This window comes from Chiloscyllium plagiosum, chromosome 3 (assembly GCF_004010195.1).
Source record: "Chiloscyllium plagiosum isolate BGI_BamShark_2017 chromosome 3, ASM401019v2, whole genome shotgun sequence".
Lineage (NCBI taxonomy): Eukaryota > Metazoa > Chordata > Chondrichthyes > Orectolobiformes > Hemiscylliidae > Chiloscyllium > Chiloscyllium plagiosum.
In genome coordinates, this window is record NC_057712.1 from 6,862,997 (window position 1) to 6,889,519 (window position 26,523).

The window sequence follows — 26,523 nt, forward strand, 5'->3', positions numbered from 1 at the left end:
ATCTTTAGACCCAACAATTTTAGCAGGACTATGCTCTTCTGTTTCTACCACATCTACTTAAGTTGCAATTTTTATAAGACTTTGGAGTGCAGATTCATAGCTCCTTGAAAGTGGAGTCGCAGGTAGATAAGATAATGAAGAAGGTGTTTGGTATGCTTTCCTTTATTGGTCAGAGTATTGAGTACAGGAGTTGGGAGGTCATGTTGTGGCTGTACAGGTCATTGGTTAGGCCACTGTTGGAATTTTGTGTACAATTCTGGTCCCCTTCCTATCGGAAAGATGTTGTGAAATTTGAAAGGGTTCAGAAAAGATTTCCAAGGATGTTGTCAGGGTTGGAGGATTTGAGCTATAGGAAGAGGTTGAATAGGCTAGGGCTATTTTCCCTGGAGCATCAGAGGCTGAGGGGTGACCTTATAGAGGTTTATAAAATCATGAGGAGCGTGGATAGGATAAATAGACAAAGTCTTTTCCCTGGGGTCGAGGAGTCCAGAACTAGAGGGCATAGGTTTAGGGTGAGAGGGGAATGATATAAAAGAGACCAAAGGGGCAGGTTTTTCACTCAGAGGGTGGTACATGTCTGGAATGAGCTGTCAGAGAAAGTGGTGGAGACTGGTGTAATTGCAACATTTAAGAGGCATTTGGATGGGTATGTGAATAGGAAGGGATTGGAAGGATATGGGCCTGGAGCTGGCAGGTTGGGTTGGGATATCTGGTCGATATGGATAAATTGGACCAAAGGGTATGTTTCCGTGCTGTATATCTCTATGACTCTATAAATAGGGAGTGTGTGTGTGTATATTTGCATCAATGAAAGGAACAGCTTCAAACAGGATTGCTGAGAGTTCAAGATATGATCCCACTTTTAGTTGAGCTTTCATGTGGTAAGCAAATTATTCAGATATTCAGCTACATGCAGCTTGACCTAGTTATCACATTGTGTTGCAAGTGTGTTTGAAAATTAAACTCTTCGTGTTTTGAGTGCTTTGTTGAGAAACTAAAGTCAACAATTACTTGAGAATTAGAATGACTTGTTTGATATGTTATACAGATTGTCAGAAAAAAATGGAATAAATCATTGCAATCGCTCAATGTGAGGCGTTAGGTAAAATATGCGGGACGAACAACCATGTCAAGGATATTAATACTTCACTGCACAATCTCTAAAGCTTAATTAAAAGATGGGCAACAGCAGGAAAAACAGTTCACAGTTTATATCATGTGCCTGATGGCTCTGATATTGCACAAAGGATTTTTTGGATTGCAGTTTTGCACATACTGCATTTTAATGTGGAAGTCTCCAAGACAGTATGGGTCTGATTGCTTCACTTAAACTCTTGCTGTATCTCAGATTACAGGAAACAACTGTACAGATATATACTTCTGTATTTGGTTAAGTCACTTGTTGTGTCTTACCTCTGTGCATTTAACCAGTAAAATAAATCTTGCTAAGCAATCTAAACCTACTTAGTCTGATAGTTTATTTTGCACTTTTTTGGAAACTACAACTGAAAATCCTGAAATATATGTACCCAACCTTAAAGGAGCTCTCAAATAACTTAATTTTCAGGTTTAAGTTAAATGTTTTCATAAATTATTGACAATGAATTGTTTCTGTGTTCTTTTATTGTCTGATACATATCGAAACAACACAGTTAATAAATAGAAAGCATGAACGAAAGGTCAGAATAAAGTTCAACAGTCATGATAAGAGTCACAAAGTCACAAACACCATTTAACCAAATCCTTTGACATCTAGCCAGTTTGCTAGTCATAAATGATTCTAAACAAAGATTAATGACTAGTTCTATCATACAAAAATAATTATATTTGGTTTATTCTTTGTTAACTTTAGAAAATGCAGATCTTCAACTGCTGAGTCATGAAATTGCAATTACAGTTCAACTTTACAAAATTCCATTTACCCAACTCTTCTAAATGGCAGTGATTCAAAAACAGTGAGAGGCATATACAGTTGTCTCCTTTATACACCCATTTGTTCGTAAGTTTAAAACAGCGTTAAGTTGTTACATTGTTAGAAATATAAATCAGGAATGCAGAAATGTACAGGAGGAACTGCGCAGCAGCTGAGAAAGAACCATATCACCGACTGCTAGTTCAAATCCCAGCTCTTTTTCTTTTACACAATTTGTATAAAAGGTGCAAGACATTTCACTTGGCTGTATTTGACTGTATAGCTGGTGACTGTATTTCATATGTGGACCTTATAGTGTCTCAACATAGTGTTTTGGATAGATTAAATGGAGTAATTGCGTTATGCTTGCAGGGGAAAAACAGAGGTATGCCTGAAAATGATCAATTTCAATTATTTAAATTAAATGATCAACACCACTGAATACTCGTCTGTGCAAAAAAAAGAATTGGTGTGGATGAACACTGAACATTACTGAGGGCAGGATGGTTGAGATGGTGAGATTTCCTGCCACATCACCTGTCATTTCATGGAGCTTGTATTCCCACCAATACTGGCTGCCCCAAAGCATCATGGTAATTGGGTAAAGGTGAGATGTCATTAACCTAGGGAACAAGGCCCACCCCGAGAAAGCTGACGGCCCAATCCAATTGCCCAAACAGTCTCGGCACTGCCAGTTCCAAATAGTGGCCACTTTTGGGACTACAGGCAGTCCCTGAGGAAGATGAGCTAATGGAAGAGACCTCAAGTACATCCAGGGCTTGGTTGGCAGAATCCACTTGGGATGGGGGAGAGAGGTGACAGTAGGAGGGTGGGGGTGAGGATTGTAAAACCAATGAAGATGATTCAGGGCAATGATCTTGAGGATTGTTTATCCAATAGACATTGGACCCCCAAAGAAGTTTTCCCCATCCTTACCCTACAACAGCTGCCTTGCCATCCACTTGGCAAGGACCTCCTCTGCTGTCGGTGGGATAGCAGCAAAGACAAGATGAGCCACTTAACCAGCCATTCATCAGGTCCGGGTGCAGGCGGGTTGCCTGGCAACTCCTTTGCCGCCTGGGAAATGGGAGCCAGGTCAGGACAGACAAGTAGGCAGCAGCCAAATCACACTTTACTTTGTTTGAGCCCCCAACAACCATATATAAACCCTGTCAGTGTAAGACCATTATACTCCCAACCTCTCTCCCCAACACACCACCCGCACACCCCACCCCCTCATTTAATTTCAGAGGCCCAGCTCTTTAAAAGAAGGATTTAGACACTCCAATGACTTGCTACAGTATAAAAGCATATCGACTGCAGGAATTAACTGAAAGTTTCAGGACCAAAAGTATATTTAACTCACAAAGCAACATTCAACTACTACTTCCAGCCTCCGCTGCCCCCACACTTTGATCAATTAAACAACAGTAAAATGCGGGTTATCTGGCACCCTAGGGGAATGGTTGGTGCCATTTCATATAAAATGTTAGTTAATGGGGTGCAACGTTATTCCAGGTTCAGGGCAAAGTGCTGAGTTGTCTTTGAAGAGTTGAGAGGAGACAGCAGATGAAGGGTGGCTGTTACGGGACTGCCACAGCAGTACCTCATAGTGGAATCACTACAACTGACAGCATGACTTTCAGACCAGCTATTATAAAGAAATCAGTTTCACCATCGGTTACTCCAAATGGTGAATAACTAAAACAGACGCAAAACATTAATCATTTCAATGTAAAGATGAAGAACGATTTTTTCAGGTTTACAATCCATTGTTGTTGTTAATATGTATAAACTGGACATTGGTTAGCTTTTAAAACATGGAGCTGTCAGAAATTATGGTGAATGGAAGGGAAGAGTGCCAGATAACACAAAGTTTACTGCATTTAGAATGGACTACATTTTACCAATTAGCCCTTCAATTCCAATTGAACTGAAGGAATGCCTGAACTTAGTTAACCTCTTTAAAAATTTAAATGCATCTTTTTCTATGAACTGCAACACACAACTAAAAACAATGCATGACCAAGTTCACTAGGAATCTCTAATGTAAACCTATCTCAATAGGTACATAGGGTCAACTTCCATACAACTTGAAATCACAATAGTACAAGAACCCATGTCATTTTTACCCCTCTCATTTGGCTGATACTTTTACAATAATGACATTTACAAGATTTAGGCAGTTTGTGGCTTTACAATATTGTACTGTGCATTCCCAGCTGGGTTTCTTTTCTTAAGTGTTTTTTTTAAAGCCAAGCTATTTTACCCCACCATTTCAAAAGGCAGCTGTATTCTACAACTTAAAAATTGCAGTGAAAATTTAACCAAGTCTCCTCACCCATTAAGCCAAATGGCAAGACATCTCATTGCAGGACAAACGTGCTACCTCTGTCTGTATCAGAACTGTCAAAAATACAATCATTGTGGCATGGCAATAGAGGCTAGACTGGCGTTTTTTTTTCAGATTCACTTTCTAATCCAGGCAAGAGAAAAAAAAGTGTTCATTTTGCATAAAAGATTGATAGATAACATTTTTAGAAATACATTTATGCATAGAACTCCTCTTGCTTTTGTGGTTTCTGGTAGCCTCCATTTGGTAGTTGCTTGGATTCATCCAACGTATAACTTCCTTCATCCTTTTTCTTCATTCGATACACGAGCACCGCAACAAGTAGAACAGCGAGTACAAGTCCCACAAATCCTGAAGCAACAGTTGCTGGAATATGAAATGAAACAAAATCAAATGTTAGAAAAAAACATAAAATATGCACACCTGAGAGGTTTCTATCGGAAGAAGATAGTTTGCAAATCCCAAATCCCTCCGAACTTGCAAAGACACAATCACTTCCCCCAAAAGGAAACACAATGAGATCATGTTTCAACAACTATACATGTATTTTAGTGCATACTAAATACCAATAGATGTACCACTGGACAGTCAATGTTCCCAATGTTTCTTATTTGACTGGTCCTCAGAATCTGTTTCATCAGGAAGAAACCAGGCAGGCAGAAAACCAATAACCACACAAACAATTTAGTGTGGGAATTGGGATTAGAATGCTTGAAAGTACTGATAACAGGACGGTTCATCTTAATGCAAATGGGGAGTCCATCTGAAAAAGCAAATAAAAAGGGACCACATGCCAACATGTTCTTGTCCCTTTAAATATTTCCACGTGTTTTAACATATCAATTTTCTTTAAAGGCTGCATAAGACTAGAAGGAGGCACAAATTACCCATGAAAGGAAAAGGAAATTCAGCCTGATCAAAGAAACCTGGACAGATATAGCAGTAGAAATCAGCCATGTTGGGATTTACCGATATGCATAGGTGTCATCTTATGAAAAGGTCAACTGAAAGCTCTGGAGTTGCAATGTGCCCTCTCCTGGTACTCACTCCTGCTGCTATTTCCTTTGGCATCCTTTTCTTTCACACAGTCCTGAGGGCTAAATCATCATTTAATGCCCACCCCTAATTGCTGCTGCATCTCCATCGTTGGTGCCCCCAGTAGCTGATCCATTCTCCCTCTGCATCTCTCGTCTTGGGCTTTGCTGTCCAGGAGAACTGAATGAATGAATCTCAGGAATAATTTAATCCCACTCTCCACTTTACCGGTTGCTGTCTTTGTAGGAGATATTACCCAACGTGACCCAGGCCTTCCTGATCCCACCTATGTCAGTTTGTCCCTTCCTCTTTCACTGTGAGGTAAGCACCACTATTGGCTGACCCACCCCTACAATTTTTTTAAGCTGTCCATCAGATCATTTGATCTGCCCCTCATCTCAGTGATGGCCTTCCCTCCTCTTTTGGAAACATTTCCACACCAATGGAAGACAGCTCCTGAATAGCTGACTTCCCTCTTTGGATGGGAAGCTTCATCAGAATGCCACCATCTTTTGAATTTTTGGGAAACTGACAGTACACCTGACATTCAATTCTCAAGAAAACCAGCAAACTCGGTTGAATGAGACAATAATTGCCTCTTTAAACGTTTATCTGCCACTCTTTGTCCCTCTCGCCATCTCACTGCCTTCCTGCCCCCAACATAAAGCGGCCCATAGTTCCCAGCACAATCAAAATAGGGCCTCCCATTTCACTCCTTGCTGCAGTGAATTCCCTCCAGTGATACATATTGCATTTTTGGTACTATCACTCCTTTAAAAAGGGTCTGCTTAATTTACTTAATTGTTAGTTTCATAGAATGCAGTCTTTGGCAGAAATGCTTGCTAAACTAAGATTTGTGTTATACAGAAATGTTAGACATTCAATCAGCACACAAAATATATTGTGAAATCTGTGATTAAATGACAGGAACTAAGTAGGTTTGTCAGCAAAAGTTTGATGTTTGTCATGTGGAGTACTTGGCAGATTTGCTCAGATCAATACGTTACATCTGAAAATGCAAAAATATCTTTTCCCTTTACACGTACTAATGTATTTGCAGCAGTTTCTGTATGCGTGCATTGTGTGAGAAACAATGGCTGCACAAAAAAATGTAACATGCGTACCTGCCAATAATTCCCTTCGTTCCAGAAAGCTCCCAGATGCACTGGCTTCATGAGAGTATCTCTCCTGCGGTGGCTCAATAGATGTTTTTGAATCTGGAATGTGGTTTTGATTCAGAGCAGTTCTACTTTCTATTATATCTGTGAAGTATATATCACTCTCATTGATTGCATTGTTCAGTTGTAAATCATCAACCATCTCGTTCTTCACTTCCTAAAAGGAACCAGTCAAAAAGTTTAGGAATGATCAAAGTTTTATTAAATTCAAGTTATTGCAAATAGTACAGATACTTCAAAATAAAATATTCCACAAGGGCTTTTTAGTACGGTATTTATAATGTGTATCAATATTTACTGAAAGTGAAAATTATCTTCCTGATCTGCAATTTTTGGGTATAGGTAACGGTGTTTTTCAATGCATGTACCCCTATATCAACAAACAAAGAATCCCTTTATGTGAAAATTGTAAAACATTAAGTTTCAGCATAATTGTGTTTATTTATGATACAATTCAATCAAGATCTATGTAACTGATGCTAAAGTAAAGTGTCTGTGTTCTTTTGAGTTAGTTTTAAACACATCACACTCAAAACAGACACTTCCCATAAAATGGACCGTTACTCCAGGATGAATTTATCACTGCTAGGAATTTCCATTTACTGTTTGTTCACATGTTCGTGAAGATTTTAAAAATTAAACAGGATCTTTTGGGCACCAAATCACAAAGGTAAACAGTTTTAAAAAAAATTTAACTCAGGTATAGACGACTGGTTTCCAATTTAGCTAGAAACTAAATTTTATAAGAACAAAAGCGCAAGAGAATCTCAGCAGGTCTGGCAACATCTGCAGGGAGGAAAAATAGAGTTAATGTTTTGAGACCAGAATCAATCTTTTTCAGGGAAAATAATGGACTTTATGCTGTTGACAAAGGAGAAGGAGGACCAAGTGCAGCAGATGGTGAGGGTCAGCAGCAAAAAAGCCCATAACTTTCCAACCAGCGGCAGTTCTGAAGAAGTCATTCCAGACTCAAAATGTTAACTCTGCTTCTCTCTCCAAAGAAGCTGTCAGACCTGATCAAATTCTCCATCAATTTTTATTTCATTTTAGTTTATGGTTTTAATAGAAAATAACTCTAACTTAATAAAAATGCATTTTTATTAATTTAAAATTAGGTGCTCGATTAAATTATTAATGATTCAGTTGTTTCAAACTTTGGCAAGGTATCGCACTTAAATGTATAAAACCTTTTCTAAAGTACATTTAAAATTACAATTAAATCACGTTGTACTGATTCATGACAGGTTTTGTATCTATTTAATTGCAAATGACTGGGAGTTGATACTTGGAGGAAAAACATCTTTGCTAAAATGGGCCCAATTTGTGCACGAATCATTTAAAGCAGTAAAACTACCTGTTTTTGTAAATGTATATACTTATTAAAATTATTTTCTTGGGTTGTGACCATCACTGATAAGGCCAATATTTTGGCAGCACCTGTGAAGAGAAATCAGAGTTAATATTGTGGGTCCAGTGACCCTTCCTCACAACTATTCTGAGGAAAGGTCACCAGACCTGAAACAGTAACTCTGATTTCTCTTCACAGGTGCTGCCTGATGTGTTAAGCACTAATTTAGAACAGTTTTACTTTCTTTTAAATCTGTGAAGTATATATCAATCTCATTTGCATTGTTCTTTTGCATTTCATCAACTATCTCACTCTCCACTTAGATTAGATTTGATTAGATTCTCTACAGTGTGGAAACAGGCCCTTCGGCCCAACAAGTCCACAAGCTGGGCCTGTGGATTACTGGTTCATTGTATTACCATTGTGGCACATCCACCCCTGTAGACCAAAGTTGGATTTCACTTTGCAAATCCAATTGAAGAAGATTACTGAATGGATAAATTCACTTCGGGATATACAGGTGTGTCGCCCTGGGAGATGTTCAGCATGATTTCAGCAAGGGAGCAGTAAGACACTTCGGTTGGTCAGGGAAAAAAAAGCCGTTTGTCTTAATTAACGCATGCCAAAGAATGTACTTGTAGGCAGTATCAAATCTAATTTTGATACCTTCAACCACATGCTGACACACCAAGTGATTGTTTGGCTAATACACCAGAAATGGTAGGGAAGTCTAAAGGTAGACGGAATAGGTTTAGAATGATAGGAGAGAGATACAAAAGGGTCCACAGGGGAATGTTTTCACACAGATGGTGGTGAATGTCTGGAACAGGCTGCCGAGGGTAGTGGTGGACTTGAGTACAATTTTGTCATTTAAGAAATAAATTTGGACAGTTACGTGAATGGGATGGGTATGCAGGGATATGGACCAAATGCAGGCAAATGGGACTAGTTTAATTGAGAAAACTGGGCGGCTTGGACAAGTTGGGCTAAAGGGCCTGTTTCCATGGTGTAAACATACATGACTCTATGAGATCTAGCAACACTTAAGTTAGTACTTTGTGCGGAGGGAAAAATTAAAAACACTTCATATTTTACCTTGCCGGACAAAACCCAGTTAGGATCTTTTGACATCACAATGTTTGATGCAGTAATGGCCTTAAAAGTACATTTGAAACTTAGCCGATTTGCACTTTTTAATGCTTTCAGATTAAAAATTCAATTAAAATTTCAAAGAATTTAAGGAAAACCTATCAAGGCACTGAGTGCCTGATGTTTAATTTTTATAAAATAAGGATTGGTCTTGAAATTTCATTCTGTGATGATTAATATGTGAGTGGTCATTTTTATTTAATCTATTCCTTTAACAAAGCTGAACTTGCATGTATTGCTTGATCTGAGAACTAACTTCACAGTAAAAATTGGATTTTATTTTCAAACTCACCTTTTCAGATTGTTCAGAATTTTGACCCACCATGGTTGTCATTTCATTTACTGCAAACATCTTTGAGACAGCTAAGGATTCATCATCGACAGCAGTAACTGCATTCTCTGGTAACGTGGCATAAACAGTAGGCTTGGCACTGCTCACTTCAGTAACATCATGTTTGGATCCAACTCCACGTGCCAGAAAACTTTTAGTGTTGTTTTTAGGAACAAGATGAATATCAGTGGCTTGTGGAATCAAAGTTTCAGATTTACTACTCGTCACTGTGGCTCCAATAGTTGTATCAACCACTGGTAAGTCATGATGCACCAGTAAAATATTCACATCTGCTTCTGTGATCATATCACTTGTCATGGCTACTTGGCTTGATGAATGGAAATTACTTGAAGCTGTTGAAGGAAGTGTGCGATAAGTCGTTGTATGCTCCACATCAAAATTTCTCAGCATAAAGCCATCTACAGGGGAAAAAAATGGAACACTTAGAGGAACATCCATTTCTGTTGCAATATTCTAAACTCATATTCGATATTAAATTAGTGTCTCTGAAAGAATTTCACCTTCTATCAAGGCATTGCTATCATGCCAGAGTTGAAAAGCAATGAAAACAACGAGAAACTAACTCTTTGATCAAGTCAGGAAATCCTGCTCAATTATCATGTAGCTAAACATTTGTTCTATATAAATCAGCATTTGATACTCATATGAAGGTTATTGAAATGGGTACTGCTGAGTAGAGGTAACACTAAATCATAAATTCTGTGACCACTGGATTACATTGTCATCTAAACCTGTGCTGCAGCAAATCAACTTTGATGAACAATTCATGCACCAAAGCCATCCAGCGTGCATGGTAAAATATCATATGTTTCCCAGTGTTTAGACTTTTACTTGGACAAAATATTTCTGCAATTAACTGTATCACAAATAATGATTTAGTGACACTTTCAGGAGCCTAGTGCACTGAGAAGCTCTTATCTGTCATAAATGCTACAGGAATTGACTTGATGGGCCATTAAAGATGGATGATCTGCAACTATTTTGCTATCATATACATTAGCTCCTGTAACATAAGGATGAAATGAGAGTCATATGGTACTGAATCATTCAATGAACTTTCGTCACAGTGCCTGATATATACATGTATACATTGTAATAACAGATACTTGTATGTCTGGGTTATATCTAAGCCATTTGGATGTACTGTAGCATGTCATGCTGCAAGATGACAGAGCTCAGTAAGGTGGAGACTGATAACTATATATGATTATCGTGATGACATCATAATCATGACCCTAGCAATGCAAGTTGGCAAACTGGATCCAAACTTAGCTTGCAAATAGGAGGCAAAGATGGAGGTCCAATTTTGTGACTGGAAGCCTTTGACTAGTGGTGCTGGGATTCCTGTTGTTTGTTATCTACATTAATGACTTAGATGTGAATGTAAAAGGTACAATTAGTAAATTTGCAAATGACATGAAAATTAGTGTTGTTAATAGTGAGAATGAAAGTCTCAGGCTACAGTGTAATCAGCTGGTAAATTGGATACACCAATGGCAGATAGAATTTAATCCTGATATGTGTGAGGCAATGCATTTTGAGAGTCTAAAAAGGGAAGGACATACGCAATGAATGTTAGGTTCCTACGGAGCACTGAGGAACAAAGGGACCTTGGTGCACAAGTGCATAGATCCCTGAAGGTATCAGCACAGGTGGACAGGATGGGGAAGAAGGCATCTGGGATGCTTGCTTTCATTAACTGGGAGGGTGGGGGTGGGGCAGGGGTAGAATGTTGCAGCCACGAGGGCTAGTTACAACTTTGTAAAACATTGGTTAGGCCACCGATGGAACACTGTGTGTAGTTCAGGTTGCACGCTATCGGAAGGACATGGTTGCACTGGAGAGGGTGCACGGGATGTAGCCTCGGTTTGAACAGTCTCTGTTATGAAGAAAGACTTGATACACTGGGTTTGTTTCCTCTGGAGCACAGGAGGCTGTAGGGGGAATCTGGCTGAGATATACAAAATAATGAGAAGTAGAGACAAAGTAAATTGTGAGAATCTTTTCCCCCTAGCAGGAGTATTCAAGACCAGAGAGCATAAATTTTTAAGGTGACGAGTAAGTGGTTGGAAGGGGATCTGAGGAAAGAGCTTTTCACTCAGAGGGTGGTAGACTCTGGAACGTGCTATCTGAGAGGATCATGGAGGCAGGCACTCTTGTAGCATTTAAGAAGCATCCGGATAAGCACTTAAAATGGCAGGGCCAAGTTTAGGTAAATGAGATTAGTGTAGTTTACTGTTTGTTGGGCAGCATAGACATGTTGGGCCAAAGGGCCAGATTATGTGCTGCACGCCTGTATGACTCCACAATGTTTTGGAGATTTGACAACTCATTCTGATTTGGTGATTGGATACCTATCTGGTTCGGAGCATAAGTTACTCTTGACTGACAATTTGGTTGTTTTGGTTTTGGTTGCTGTTGCTCAGCATTATCATACAATCAGAGTCAAAAGTGTGGCACTGGAAAAGCATAGCAGGTCAGGCAGCATCCAAGAGCAGGAAAATCGGCAAAAGCCATTCATCAGGAATGAGGCTAAGGGGGTGGAGAGATAACGGGAGGGGTGGGGCTGGGGGAACCTAGCTGAGAGTGCGATAGGTGGATGGAGATAGGGAGAAGGTGATAGGTCAGACAGGAGTGTCATCAATGGAGTTTTGCTCCTCACTGAGAATGGGAATGAATGTTGTACATTGGTTTCTTTACAGGTTGCATCATGATCAGGGTAATGACATCACACAACCTGGGGTGATTACATACCTTAGAAATCTTTGTGGATGTCCAGGGATTTGTAACCAGGTGTCACAGAATGGGAAGATCCCACAAGAAGTTGGGAAATCCTTTTCTTGCAATTATTTGTTTTCTGTTTCTTTGTTATTGCTTACAAAACACTCACTAAATTTAGGGGTGGCAATAGTGGCTCGCCCTGCTGCCTTATAGCACCAGGGATGCGGGTTCGATTCCAGCCTTGGGAGATTGCCTGTGTGGAGTTTGCACATTCTCCCTGTGTCTGTGCAGATTTTGCCCAGGTGCTCTGGTTTCCTCCCACAGTCTAAAGATGTGCAGGTTAGGTGGATTGGCCATGCCAAATGATGTGCAGGCTAGGTGGATTAGACGTGGAAATACTGAGTTACTGGGATAGGTGGGATGCTCTTTAGAGGGATTAGATGGGCAGAATGGCCTGCTTCCACATCATAAGGATTCAATGACTCATAACAGCACATTTTTCTTGGTGTATCCCAAATATTGGAGGCTCAGTCAAAGAGGTATACAAACAGCACAATGCACATCAAAATAGTTGGCTGAACAGTACTCAATTTTCCCTACTTCCTAACAGAAATAGTTACATTTTGAAAAGGGTTTAAGTATTTGTGTTGCTTTAGAGATGGCGATGGGTAGAGGGCAAGAATGTGCAAACGGTGATAAAAACAATTCTTTATGGATTATAGCATCCAATCCTACATTGTGTCACTCCTGATCATTTTTAAAAAAAAATTGATTATGGCTGAACTTTATCTGCATCTAAATTTAAAACTTTAAGTCAAACATCCAGGGACATTATTTGAAACAAAAAAAATCACTTACCACCAGAACCAGAGCCAGAATAGATGTCATCATCTTCAGACTCTGTGCCAGATCCATCTATTTCATAGTCAACTAGACTTTCTGGCACCTTTGTTGAAGACATTGCCTATTTCAAAGAAGATTATATTAATATTGTAAAATTAAAAATAAAGGAATTTTTAATCTTCCCAATTGAACCTTAGTTTCACAGTGTTTACAATCTTTATACCTACACTCAGGCCTGGATGTAACAAAGGAAAAGTTGCCCAAAACAGCTTGTTATGTCTAATTTTTGATAATATTAAAGCATTATGCAGCAATGAATAAAGAGGGTTAAATCATTTTTGAATGGGAGATTGTTACCGAAAATCTCCATTTCAGTGAGATAAGGGACTTGAAGTGGTTAAATCTCTTTTTGTGGTTCTACATCGGAACAAGCCTAACTGAAATACAATAAGCTAATCTGTTCCACAGTACTTACCACAGCTCAGTTGCAGACATTAAATAAACCATTTCAGACAAAGTACTGGTAATTAAAATCATACTGACTAATCATGCAATATATGTGGTTTCACTTCAAAACTAGTATCTCTTCCTGTTTACTGAGTCATTTTCCCTTCTGCCTCCAAAACACACAAGATGCTACATTGGCTAATCACTTTTATGGGGTTTTTTTCAGGGAAAAAGGGAGGGAATAAAGTCTGATATTAGTTAGTTTTTAGTTTGATGTACAATTTTTCGGCGTAGATTCATCTGCTCTTACAAAAGAAGTGAGTAAGTATTTATAATAAGATCGCTGGGATTGGAAAGTGGACTAAGAGGCTAGGTCTGCCAAACGGCTACTAGTAGGAGGGAATGGACCAAACTTTATTTTTGCCATAAGATACAAGTATCAAGAGATTCCAAGTCAAATACAACCAGCCAGATGTTGTATGCAGCTTCAGACTGCTGCAGCATCTTCTTTTGTTGTAACACTCAGTACTGAAGAAGGGCTTATGCCCGAAACGTCGATTCTCCTGTTCCCTGGATGCTGCCTGACCTGCTGCGCTTTTCCAGCAACACATTTTCAGCTCTGATCTCCAGCATCTGCAGACCTCACTTTCTCCTGTAACACTCAGTATCCTTGTATTTTTCACTCCCTGCACAACATTTTAACCAATCATCCTTTAAGAAAGTTTTGAGAAAATGTTAAATTGTTTGCAATATGCTTACAAAACAGCCTTTAGCTTTAAAATTGTCTTTTATTTATTTTAGACTTAAAATAACTTTGGTAAAAACAATGACTGCAGATGCTGGGCTTTTGCCCGAAACGTCGATTTTGCCTGTCTTCGGATGCTGCCTGAATTGCTGTGCTCTTCCAGCACCACTGATCCTAAAATAACTTTGACCCACTTGTACAGAGAGCACTGTACACACAGTAAGCTACAGTGATGTACTCCGTCAGAATTCATCAGTGTATACAAGTATCTGGCTGCCAGTTTGAGTGTTTCATAATATTTTGGTGCCTTTACCTAAAGCTTCAGAACAAATCTCTTCAACTCTATTTAAAATAGCTTAATTCACAGGACACTTCTCTACTCTAATGTGTGACAAAAATTAAAATTGTCTGACTATAGTTTAAGAGGTTTCTATTTCTGCTAGAAAAATATTATTGGAATTAACATCTTGTTTATTGCTGTTACCTATTCACTTCCTAAATAATAGTAGAGATAGGAAACTAATGATCTTCGTCTCATCTAGATCATGTCCAATACTGTGTCTGGATGCCTTGTCACAAAACTGCAAACATACACATATTTTCTGCCGGGTATAGTGGCTGAGGTAACTTTGTGTATCAATGCCTAGAGACATTGAGGTCAACTAAAGCATCATTGTTATAGTTAACCCAACACAAGCAGATCCTGAACTTAGCAGTTTTCTAATCTGTGAAGCCCACTTCCAGAATCATAGAATCCCTACAGTGTGGAAGCAGGCCATTCAGCCCACAGAGTCCACACTGACCCTCTGAAGAGTATCACACCCTATAATCCACACAATACCAGGTCAAGGTCCAACAGGCTTATTTGGAAGCACTAGCTTTCAGAGGGGTTGTGAAAGGGTTAGGTGACAACCACCTGATGAAGGAGCAGTGCTTTGAAAGTTAGTGCCTCCAAATAAACCTGTTGGACTATAACCTGGTGTTGTGTGATTTGTAACTTTGTCCACCCCAGTCCAACACCGGCTCCTCCACATCAACCCTATAACCCTGCATTTCCCACAGCTAATCCACCTAGCCTGCCTATCACTGGACACTTTGAGGCAATTTAGCATGGCCAATCCACCTGACCTGCACATCTTTGGACTGTGGGAGGAAACCAGAGCACCCAGAGAAAACTATGCAGACATGGAGAGAATGTGCAAACTCCACCAGTCACCCATGGGTCCCTGATGCTATGAGGCATCAGTGTTAATCACTGTGCCACCCATTCCAGAAACAGAAGCTCAGATTAATAAATGTATTTAAAGCATCAACATCAATGTGATGATCAGATTGCAGGCAGTATTATAGGGACTTTGAAGCATCTTATTGCCATCTCATTTGCACATCTGCATTTTGCATGGCATAGATAAAGTATTGCACACAAATACTATCACGGAGAGGGAGTTATGAATATTTGGTAAAACCTTGCAATTATAAAGCAGCACACATATTTTGGCAGCACTAAATATCAAAAAAGTTTTATGCACTGGGTATTACATTCAGAGGGCAAGTCATCACAGACTAATACCAGGCAAGGCTTAGGCTGCTTTTGTTAAAAACAGAATTTAAAGAGTTAAAACTTTAAAACTAACTCTGAACATGGGGTTGCAGGATTTAAATTTTCTGTGCACTGTCAGTTCCCAAACATATTCATGTTAGTACAACACAAACCCAGTAAACTACTTTGCAGGTTTTATGAAGAAAAGACTTAAAATTGTTCAGCATCTTTTTAGAACATGGGAGGTCCCAAAATGCTTAGCAGCCAGTTAATTATTTTGAAACATTCTTGCTGTTTTAATGTAGGAAATCCAGTAACCAATGTTAACCACAAGGTCCTATGAACATTAAAGAGGCAATGTTCAGAAAATTAGCATTTTTAATGATGTTGGTTCTTCAGAAGACTCAACACGGAACCACAGAATTCCAAAATTGTGAAACGTATAAAAACTCCTGGAAGTTGATGTTGTAAGTCTATAGTAAAAGACTACAACCCAAATTCTCTGGAAAGGTTAAACTGAAATACATAGTGTTAATATATACCATTTAACAGTAAATAAACTTTGTACTTCAAACATTCTCTTTCTGCAAACACTATCAGAAACAGTTTAATGGTAAATACATTGTGCCAAGCAAGGAGTGGCAATGGACTTCAGACTAACAATTAAACGATACCTCAATAAGGCTTCAGAAAATTGGATCTGTGTAAAGGTTACTGATGTAAGGTCATACAGGAAAACTAGCAAAATGCAGCCAAAGATTAATTTATTTAATTGTGACCTACCTTTTGAAGAAACTATTTTCCTCCTACAAACCTCCATTTCTCTGTCTAGAACACAATAAAGGTATCTGATTTTTTAAATCATTCACAGGATGAGGGCATTGCTAGCTAGGTCAGAATTTATTGCCTATTGCTAATTGTTAAGAGTCAGCCACTTTACTGTGGATCTAGAGTCACATATAGACCAGACTAGGTAAGGATGGCAGTTCCCCTCCCTGATAGATATTAGTAAACCAGATGAGCTTTCCCTAACAATCTAGTCATAGTCATCATTATGTTCTTAGCTCCAGATGTGCATTGAATTCATATTCCACCACCTACCATGGGCAGGATTTGAATCCAGCTCTGCAGAATATCATCTCAGCCTCGGGACTAACAGCCGAGCAACAATACCATGAGGCCATCTCCTCAAGTGAAAATTAAGGCTACAATGCTGAAATGTTACCTCAAAGTCACAATGCCAATGATTGTGGAATCTCTTTTCAGAGTACGCAATCATTCTTTTAAAAGCCAGTTTGAGCGCCACTCTAAAATCAACATTTTAGCTTCTGGAATAAAATGACAGATAAAAATCTGACATATTCTTAAGGTAGCACTCAGCATCTTTAATTAGATTTCAAAATGTGACCACCAAATGGCTACAGAATTTAATAATCTAATCGCGGCTGATGGATTTGGAAACCAGAATATTGGAGTGCCTCATAATAAGTTACACAACATCAAAGTTTAAAAAGCCACATATTAATAATGAGATAATAACAAATTATTAATTTCTGTACAGAAAGGGAAGGAATTAATTTCTTACAAACATTTCTAGCACCATACTTTAGTACATAGAAGAATACAGCGCAGTACAGGCCCTTTGGCCCTCGATGTTGCGCCGATCCAAGCCCACCTAACCTATACTAACCCACTGCTCTTCTTCACCCTTAGTACACTTAACATACAAAATTTCTGCCTTCTACCTGCAGAAACAAGGACACATGTAAATTTGGATTATAAAACTCCCTCACATTAAAAACATCTTGCCAAAGTTAGCAGCCAATACAAACAAGTTGATTTTCAGTAATCCAAAGTTGAGTTCTAGAGATGAATGGACAATGCTTAAGGATACCTATTTATTCTAACACATGTTCCGTTATCAGCCCATCACAGAATTTCAATTATGTGTGTACAGCATTAATTTGTATTTATATAACAACCTTTAGTGTGACATAATATCCACTGTCACACAGTGTAAGCAAACAAAACTTACACGAAGCTACATAAGGAAATACTCGAGATCACAGGAGGTCAGACTGCATCCATGGAGAGAGAGCAAGCTAACGCTTAGAGTCTGGATGACTCAGAGCTCTGATGAAGAGTCATCTAGACTTCTGAACAGAATGGATAGAGGGGAACGAGTAGACATGTTGTATTTAGACTTCTATGGCAACAATAGACAAGGCACTGCACAAAACATTAAGTAATTAGATAAGAGCCCATGGTATTAGAGATAGTACAATGGCATGGATAGAGAATTGGCTAATGGGTAGGAGACAGTGAATGGGAAGAAGGGATTCTTTAGCAGGTTGGCAACTTGCAACCAGTGGCCTCCACAGGGATCAGTGCTGAGCCCACAACTGTTAACAATACATATTGATGACTTGGAGGAAGGAAGTGAATGTATTACAACAAATACATTAACCTGCAGATTCTCCTTCAGCTAACTTAATTATAACTCCTAACATTCAAATTGATTGACTGAAAACCATTCCCCGTTCATAAAGGTGTCTCAGTGATTAGTACTGCTGCCTTACAGCACCAGGGCCCCAGGTTCGAATCCAGCCTCGGGCGACTGTCTGTGTGGAGTTTGCACGTTCTCCCCGTGTCTGCGTGGGTTTCCTCTGGATGCTCTGGTCTCCTCCCACAGTCCAAAGATGTGCAGGTCAGGTGAATTGGCCATTGGCCATGCTAAAATGCCCATAGTGTTAGGTGCATTAGTCAGAGAGAGCAAGCTAACGCTTAGAGTCTGGATGACTCAGAGCTCTGATGAAGAGTCATCTAGACTTCTGAACAGAATGGATAGAGGGGAACGAGTAGACATGTTGTATTTAGACTTCTATGGCAACAATAGACAAGGCAGTGCACAAAACATTAAGTAATTAGATAAGAGCCCATGGTATTAGAGATAGTACAATGGCATGGATAGAGAATTGGCTAATGGGTAGGAGACAGTGAATGGTAAGAAGGGATTCTTTAGCAGGTTGGCAACTTGCAACCAGTGGCCTCCACAGGGATAAGTGCTGGGCCCACAACTGTTAACAATACATATTGATGACTTGGAGGAAGGAAGTGAATGCATTACAACAAATACATTAACCTGCAGATTCTCCTTCAGCTAACTAAATTATAGCTCCTAACATTCAAATTGATTGACTGAAAACCATTCCCCATTCATAAAGGTGTCTCAGTGATTAGTACTGCTGCCTTACAGCACCAGGGCCCCAGGTTCGAATCCAGCCTTGGGCGACTGTCTGTGTGGAGTTTGCACATTCTCCCCGTGTCTGCGTGGGTTTTCTCTGGATGCTCTGGTCTCCTCCCACCGTCCAAAGATGTGCAGGTCAGGTGAATTGGCCATGCTAAAATGCCCATAGTGTTAGGTGCATTAGTCAGGATAGGTTACTCTTCGGAGGGTCGGTATGGACTGGTTGAGCCCCACACTGTAGGGAATATAATCTAATCTCAAAACAAAAACAATTTTGAAGATTGCACAAAAACAGGTAGAAAGGCATTTGTAAAAAGGATTCAAACAGTTTATAGAGAGATGATGATAGATTATGTAAGTGGACAAGTAATTGTTAAGTGAAGTATGACATTGGAAAATGTTAAGTTGTTCATTTTGGAAAGGAGAACAAAAGAACAGCGTATTTATTTAAATGGAGAGAAGCTGCAGAAAGCTGCAACACAAAAACACAGAAAGCTAGTACACAGATGCAGCAGGAAATCAGGAAGGCGAATGGAATGTTGGCCTTTATTTCAAGGGGTTTGGAGTACAAGAGTAGGGAAGTCTTTCTACAACTGTACATGAGGCTGGAGAGATCACATCTGGAGTACAGTGAGCAGTTTTAGTCTCTTAATTATAGAACAACATCATTTTATTGGAAGCAGTTCAGGGAAGGTTTACTAGGATGATCCCTGGAATGGAGAAGTTGTCTTATGAGTAAAGGTTCAACAGGTTGGGACCTCCTCACTGGAATTTAGAAGATTGAACAGCAATCTCATTGAAACATATAGGATTCTTAAGGGCTTGACAGGGTAGATGTTGCGATATGGGTTCCTCTCCTGGGAGAGTCTAGACCATAGGGCATAATCTCAAAATAAAGGGATACCAATTTAAGGCTGTGATGAAGATGAATTTTTCATAGAATCCCTATTATGCAAATAGAGGTCATCCAGCCAATCAAGACTGCATCAACCATCTGAAGAGGGTTCACACACCCGCCAACCATCCTCATTACCAGCATTTCCCATGTCTCGTCCACATAACCTGCACAAGCGTGGATACTATGGGCCAATTTAGCATGAGCTGAAAATGTGTTGCTGGAAAAGCGCAGCAGGTCAGGCAGCATCCAAGGAGCAGGGGAATCGACGTTTCGGGCATAAGCCCTTCTTCAGGAATTTAGCATGGCCAATTTACCTAACCTGCACATCTTCAGTCTGTGGGAGGAAACCAGACTACCCAAAGGAAACTCACGCAGACACAGGGAGAATGTGCAAACTCCACACAGACACCCAAGGCTGGAATTGAACCCAGGTCCCTGGCGCTGTGAGGCAGCAATGCTAACCACTGAGCCACTGTGTCACCCCATATTCTCAGAAGGTTGTGAATCTTTGGAACTCCTTGCCACAGACAGCTATGGGGACAGAGTCCTTCTCTACATTTAAGACTGAGATGGATAGGTTCTTGATTAGTTGTGGAATGAAGGGTTACTGGGAGAGGACAGTGAAGTTGGCATGAGGAACGTTGGAACAGCCATGATCCCATTGAATGGCGGTGCAGGCTTGAGAGGCTGGATGGCCTATACTTGTTCCTATTTATCAGGGTCTTAAACTGTTCAGAGATGTAATGAATACCTCTGGAGCAAGTGGGACTTGAAATCAGGCCTCCTGGCCCAAAGACAGAGACACTACCACTGCACCACAAGATCATCTTATAACTGACACTAATCTCTCAATTTATAGTAATGCTTAATCAACTTATTCACAGGTGTTATTTCACACTGTGAGGGACTTGAACCCAGGCCACCTGGTCCAGAGAGTGGTGCACTATCATTTTACCACAAATGCCCTTATTAAATACAACAAGCTGAAATTATGAATAAATTAACGTTCTAGATATTTTTCATTAACTTGTAAGTGTTGTTATAACACATCTCTGGAGCAGGACAAACTTATACCAAGGCACCCTGGCTAAGAGGTGGGGACATTACCATTGTGTCAGAATGGCCCTTGTTAAATTATTTGATGCTTCAGCTTGTTGTAACTAAAATTCTCTGCTGAGTCCAAGTGCATACCTAATTATCAGTGGTAGACAATAAACTACTATTAAAGCTTAATGAGCAGAAGCATTTATACAAGAGGTCATCCATTGGATGCAAAGACTATCAGTAACCAGAGATGATGCGTCTGTCTCCAGTGTAACCTCATGCTAGACAGTTTGATTCTCCACATCATGACCATGACACATCATCAGATTAAATGAAGCTTAATACAATCTCCAACATTAAGTCTATCAGAATTATTACCCTCTACAGTTACAGTCAGGAAGGACCTAGCCTGGGATCAGGGTCATGAAAAGAAAGAAGGGCACATCCCAAGGCCATACTCCATCAAGGTTTGTTCAAGGCCTTTTTGAGAGAGAGAGAGAGAGAGAGAGAGAGACCTTATCCAGCAACCTCCTGTTTAAAATAAAAGAAGGTCCAACAGAATAGTGCTCACATGAGTCTCGAGTCCCAGCATGAGGTAAATAAAAGAGGAGGGATTGGAGAATTGTTGCGACCCCCTCAGCCAATGATTGCTCTTGTTCTGAATGTGGAGATGCCAGCGTTGCACTAGGGTGGACACTTCACCTGATGTAGGACCAGTGCTCCAAAAGCTTGTGATTTCAAATAAACCTTTTAGACTATAACCTGGTGTCGTGTGACTTCTGATAATGTAGACTGCCTTCTTTACATATTGGGAACACAACCACCTTCATGTTCCCCTCCAAACCACTCATCTTCCTGACTTGGAAATAAAGCACAATTCCTTCTCTGTTGCTGAGTCAAAATTCTGGAATTCCCTCCCTAATTGCATTGAACGCCTCATCTTTCACCTTGGGATCCTCCAACCAAAGGGATTAATGCAGATTTCACCAGTTTCCTCATTTCACTTCCCCCACCTTATCCCAGATCCAACCTTCCAACTCAGCATTGCCCTCATGACCTGCCTGACCTGCCTATCTTCCTTCCCATCTATCCACTCCACCCTTCTCTCCGATCTATCACCATTACCAAATTTAAACAAAAGCTACAATCTAAATTCACCTTCATGGATTAATCGCAGTTATTTGCAAGATCAACATGCTCAGCGAGCCACAAATTAAGTAAATGACATTCAGAGGGCAATAGATTCTACAATTCCCCAACTACCACAAAAAACAATAAAAATTGTGGCCAGCATAAAGCAGAAGTAAGTTACACTATAAAAGATAAAAAGTACATAAGCATTTGAAATATAAATTCAGGGTTTAAATTAGTTAGTCAATGTTAGTAAGAGATGGACAGTAGACAAATGAAGGCTTGTGCCGTTACGTTAGAACTTCTGTTCACTGACATGCTGCATTTTAAAAAATTTATTCATAGAATGTAAATGTGAACAAAAACCAACCATATTGCTCTGGGTCTGGAGTCACATTAGGCCAGAACAGGTAAGGACAACAGATTTCCTTCCCTAAATGCCATTAACGAAGCAGAGGAGTCTTTTCAACAATGAACACCTGGTCACCACGGGGCAAAATTTAATTCCAGGCTTTTTATTATTGAATTCAAATTTCATCATCTGCCATTGTGGGATTCAAATCTATTCAAATCTCCAGAAAAATGAGCCTGAGGTTCTGGATTAACAGTCCAGTAACACTACCACTAAACTGACACCACCTACTAATGGCACAATAGAAGTATGCTATTATTTCCTGGATTACCAGGTTACTGCATTATTGAAGGCTTGGAATTGTTTCAATAATTGTGAACTACAAGCACAAATTAAAAAGCAGCGAAATGTTTTGCAGAAAAGTTATGCGATCCAACCAAACGACAATTTACACCTTAGTCCCTATTTTTCACTGCTCTGCTATATTTATCGCAAAGTTCAGGTTTTAGAAATTCTGTTGAATAAATTATACATGATTTGAACCTCCTATTTGCTAGGTAAAGAAACAGGAAGATATACTTCAGTTTCTGGAATTTTTAGTTGATTCAAGTTGATATTATTGAAACAAAAACCATTAAAGCTTCATAAAACAGTTGGTTTTAAAGCATTTTGCAAATTATTCAAATGTAACTCCAGCTCCCCTAAGGTATTACCAAAGTAGAGTCAATGAATATCAAAACTTAAGCATGCTCAGTTGCCATCTAAAATAGAGTTACATGCTTTATTGTCAAACTGATCAACTACATTACAACTTAGTTCCATTACAAATTCACAACCTGTCACGCTCATATACAGTGATTAGTAACTAGTGAAATGAATGTTTTGCTGTTTGTTCAAGATGGTTGTTGGGAAGAATACCATTTGGTGCCTATCCCTAACTGTCCTTAAAAGGTGATGTTAGGTACTTATAGAATCACTGCGGTCCATCTGGTCTAGTTGTAGTCTGCAGCACCGTTAGTTAGGGAGCTTTAGATCATTAACCCAATGACAATGAAGGAACAGTGATATAGTTAGAAGTCAGGCTAGTGTGCAGCTCAGAGGGGAAACTGAGAAACTAGGAGCAGACCATTCAACAATTTGAATATGCTCTACAATTCAGTAGGAGCATGGATGATTCTCTACCTCAATGCTATATTCCCACTTTCACTCCATACTTCTTGATGACTTTAAAATCTTTTTCTTGAATATATTCACTGACTTGGCCTCCACTGTCTTCTGTAGTACAGTATTCAACAGGCTCATTATCTTTTCATTACCTTTCCTACCTCAGTCCTAAATGGTCTGCCCCATACCTTGAGACAGTGACTCCTCGTTCTGGACATCCCCAGCCAGGGTAAACATCCTCCCTACATCTAGTTTGTCTAGCCCGTAACTTTTATATGTTTCAATCAGGTCCGCTCTCATCATTCCAAGTTCTACTGAATGCAGGTTCAGTCAAACCAGCCTCTCCTCATGGAGTACTCCTGATTTCCCTGGTATCAGCATAGTGAATCTCTGCTGCACTCCCTCAACGGCAAGTAGAGTCCACTGGCATTACCACCGCACCAACATAATGTTGTCTGGGGTGATGATACATCCCAATCCCTTTGTTGCCCATTGCTTCTCAAATTCTCTATCATTGCCAGGGCACACCTGAGCATGGACATAACTGCAAAAGAGGAGCTGAGAGTAAGGCACTATGACTCCCTCCACTGCTGGCTGCCTGCACCTACTAATGTCGAATAGTACGGCAGGTCAGGCAGCATCCAAGCAGCAGAAATGTTGACGTTTCAGGCATAAGCTCTTCATCACTTCCCCTCCCAACACCACCACTTCCTGTCTTTATCTTTTCTAACTCCTTTTTCTAGCTACCATCAGTTTGAAGATGCCTGACCTGTTGGGCTTATCCAGTGCCACACCTTTCAACTCTAACTCTCCAGCATCTGCAGTCCTCACTTTCTCCTGGACCTGCTCGTGGTCATTTTATCCAACATTTCTCCTTTATATAGGTAATTCCCACTATCCGAAACCTTTCGTATGCCAAAAATGACATAAAGCGAAGGTGCGTGATTTATAACGGAAAATGTATCGCCATTTTCCATAAAAGCAGAAATCCTCTTCGAATTCACAAAAAAAGATATTAATGTAGCTTTTTTGTAACAGCAAAATTGTGTAAAGCAAATGTTCGAAAAACTGGGGATACTTGTGTACTGAACCAAAGGGCATTTTCAGTTAGCAATAGTGATGGATAAATCACACTTGAATTTAATGAACAGAGGCACTTGTCTTGCATGAGAAGATATACTTCAATGTAGCTGCCTACCACTTCAACACACCATGTATTCCCTGGCCAACATCACTGTCTCGGGCTTGCTGCAGTGCTCCAGTGAAACTCAATGCAAGCTGGAAGAACAGCATCTCATTTTCTGCTTGGAGACCTTACAGCCTTTAGGATTCAATATTGAGTTCAATAATTTTAGAACCTGAACAACTCCTTCCATGTCCTTTCCACCCCCAAAATCCAGGCCCTAGGCGCCTTTCAGCACAGCCAACCCATTTTCACCTACTTGTGATGTCCATTATCAGCTTCTTATTTTTTTTTCTCTGGTTTACTGTCATCCTTTCCCTTGTCTCCTGAACTGTCATTCTCTCTCTCTCTAGGGTTCCATCTCCAACTATCTCTCATTCTTACCCAGCACTTCCCCTCCCACTACCACCACTTCCTTCACTTTATCTTTTCTACCACCTTTTCCTAGCTACCATCAGTTTGAAGGAGGGTTACTGGACTCAAAATGTTACTGGACTCTGCTTTCTCTGTATTGATGCTGCTAGACCTGCCAACTTTCTCCAGCAACTTCTGTTTTCATTATAGTTAATTGCATGATAGCAATAGCTACAGGTTCTATTGCTTGAACTTTTGAAGCTGTTTCCACCTAAGTAATATCAATTTAATATTAATTTATTCAATTTTTTTAGCCATTTGTATAGTTTATTCAGTAATGTACTCTGCAATCCAAGATGGGCGCCAGAAAATGGCAACATTATCTACATTTCACACTACCTGGATACAAGTGACAATATTAAATAAATCTGATTGTTTCGGCACAATTACAAAAGATTATGAAAAACAAATGACATATCCACTGGACCTCACAGTATACTCCTTCTTCTCCATTCAAAACTTGTAGCATCATCAGATTGGGTAGCATTTAAGGCAGCCTCAACACTAACTCTTTTGGAACCAATACATTATACAACACCCACTTACCACCCTATCAATCTACCAACCTCCCCAATAACTATGTGACCCAGTCATTGCTGTTTCCTGAAGATTTGGCCTTTGGTCTTTTGCACTAACTCTGCTAATCCCAACTGATTCGCAGATAATATGCAGAAATTTAAATTTAATATCTCATTTGTCCACGCCTGAGCAATTAATTGAGCCATGTTTTCACAAGATTTAAAGTCGGTGAGTACAGTCTGACCACAAGGTCAATAGTACTTGAAAGAGAATATACCTGCAACATAATGTCACTTTGCACAATTGTTCTGGCTGATTACTTTCATTGGTATTTGTGGTGTCAACTAATGTGCCACTAATATTCAACCATTTTCATGTTAGGACTGGAATGGATGCTGAAATCATGAACCGCTTGCTATGGCATAAGCGAGTTGCTGAAGAAGGAGACTGGAGTCAGTCAGTAGAAGGAATCAAAGACAACAGTTTTGATCTTCTCAATAGTTTAGCTGCAGCATGTTAAGATCCATCCATTACTGTCAGCCAAGCTGCCTGATGGATTACAGATGAGGAGAATTTCTTATGTGAGGTTTCATAATCTGGAATGAATTGCCTGAAAGGGTGGTCAACTTCCATAGCAACTTTCAAAAGGAAATTAAATATATACTTAAAAGTGAAAATATTAACAAAGCTCTTGGGAACTAATTGGACAGTTTTTTCAAAGAGTGAATGGAAGCAGAATGGGCCAACTGAGCTCCTTCTGCGTTGTATTATTTTAGGAAGTGGTCTGATATTCAGTGACCAATACTGCAAAGAAACCCACAGATATTAGTTTATGCCATATGTTTCAACTGATACACAAAAAACCAATTCTCAGTTTTCATTTTGTCTAAGCTAGTTAATAAATAAATCATCTGAATAATCTCTGATATTTTATACCAGTACAAACAT

The 26,523-nt window shown here is 39.6% G+C and overlaps 1 protein-coding gene across 1 annotated transcript in view; it reads right to left on the reverse strand.

The window, feature by feature from the left end:
• Positions 1-1,605: 1,605 nt before the first annotated feature.
• Positions 1,606-26,523, reverse strand: part of LOC122540706 (syndecan-1-like) — a 51,522-nt gene continuing 26,604 nt past the window's right edge. Inside the window, exons 2-5 of the mRNA XM_043676825.1 lie at positions 12,907-13,012; positions 9,268-9,725; positions 6,425-6,635; positions 1,606-4,631 (exon numbers count right to left, since the gene is read on the reverse strand). Coding sequence (XP_043532760.1) covers positions 4,462-4,631; positions 6,425-6,635; positions 9,268-9,725; positions 12,907-13,012 — 945 coding nt within the window. The 3' untranslated portion in view covers positions 1,606-4,461. The remainder of the gene's footprint in view (positions 4,632-6,424; positions 6,636-9,267; positions 9,726-12,906; positions 13,013-26,523) is intronic.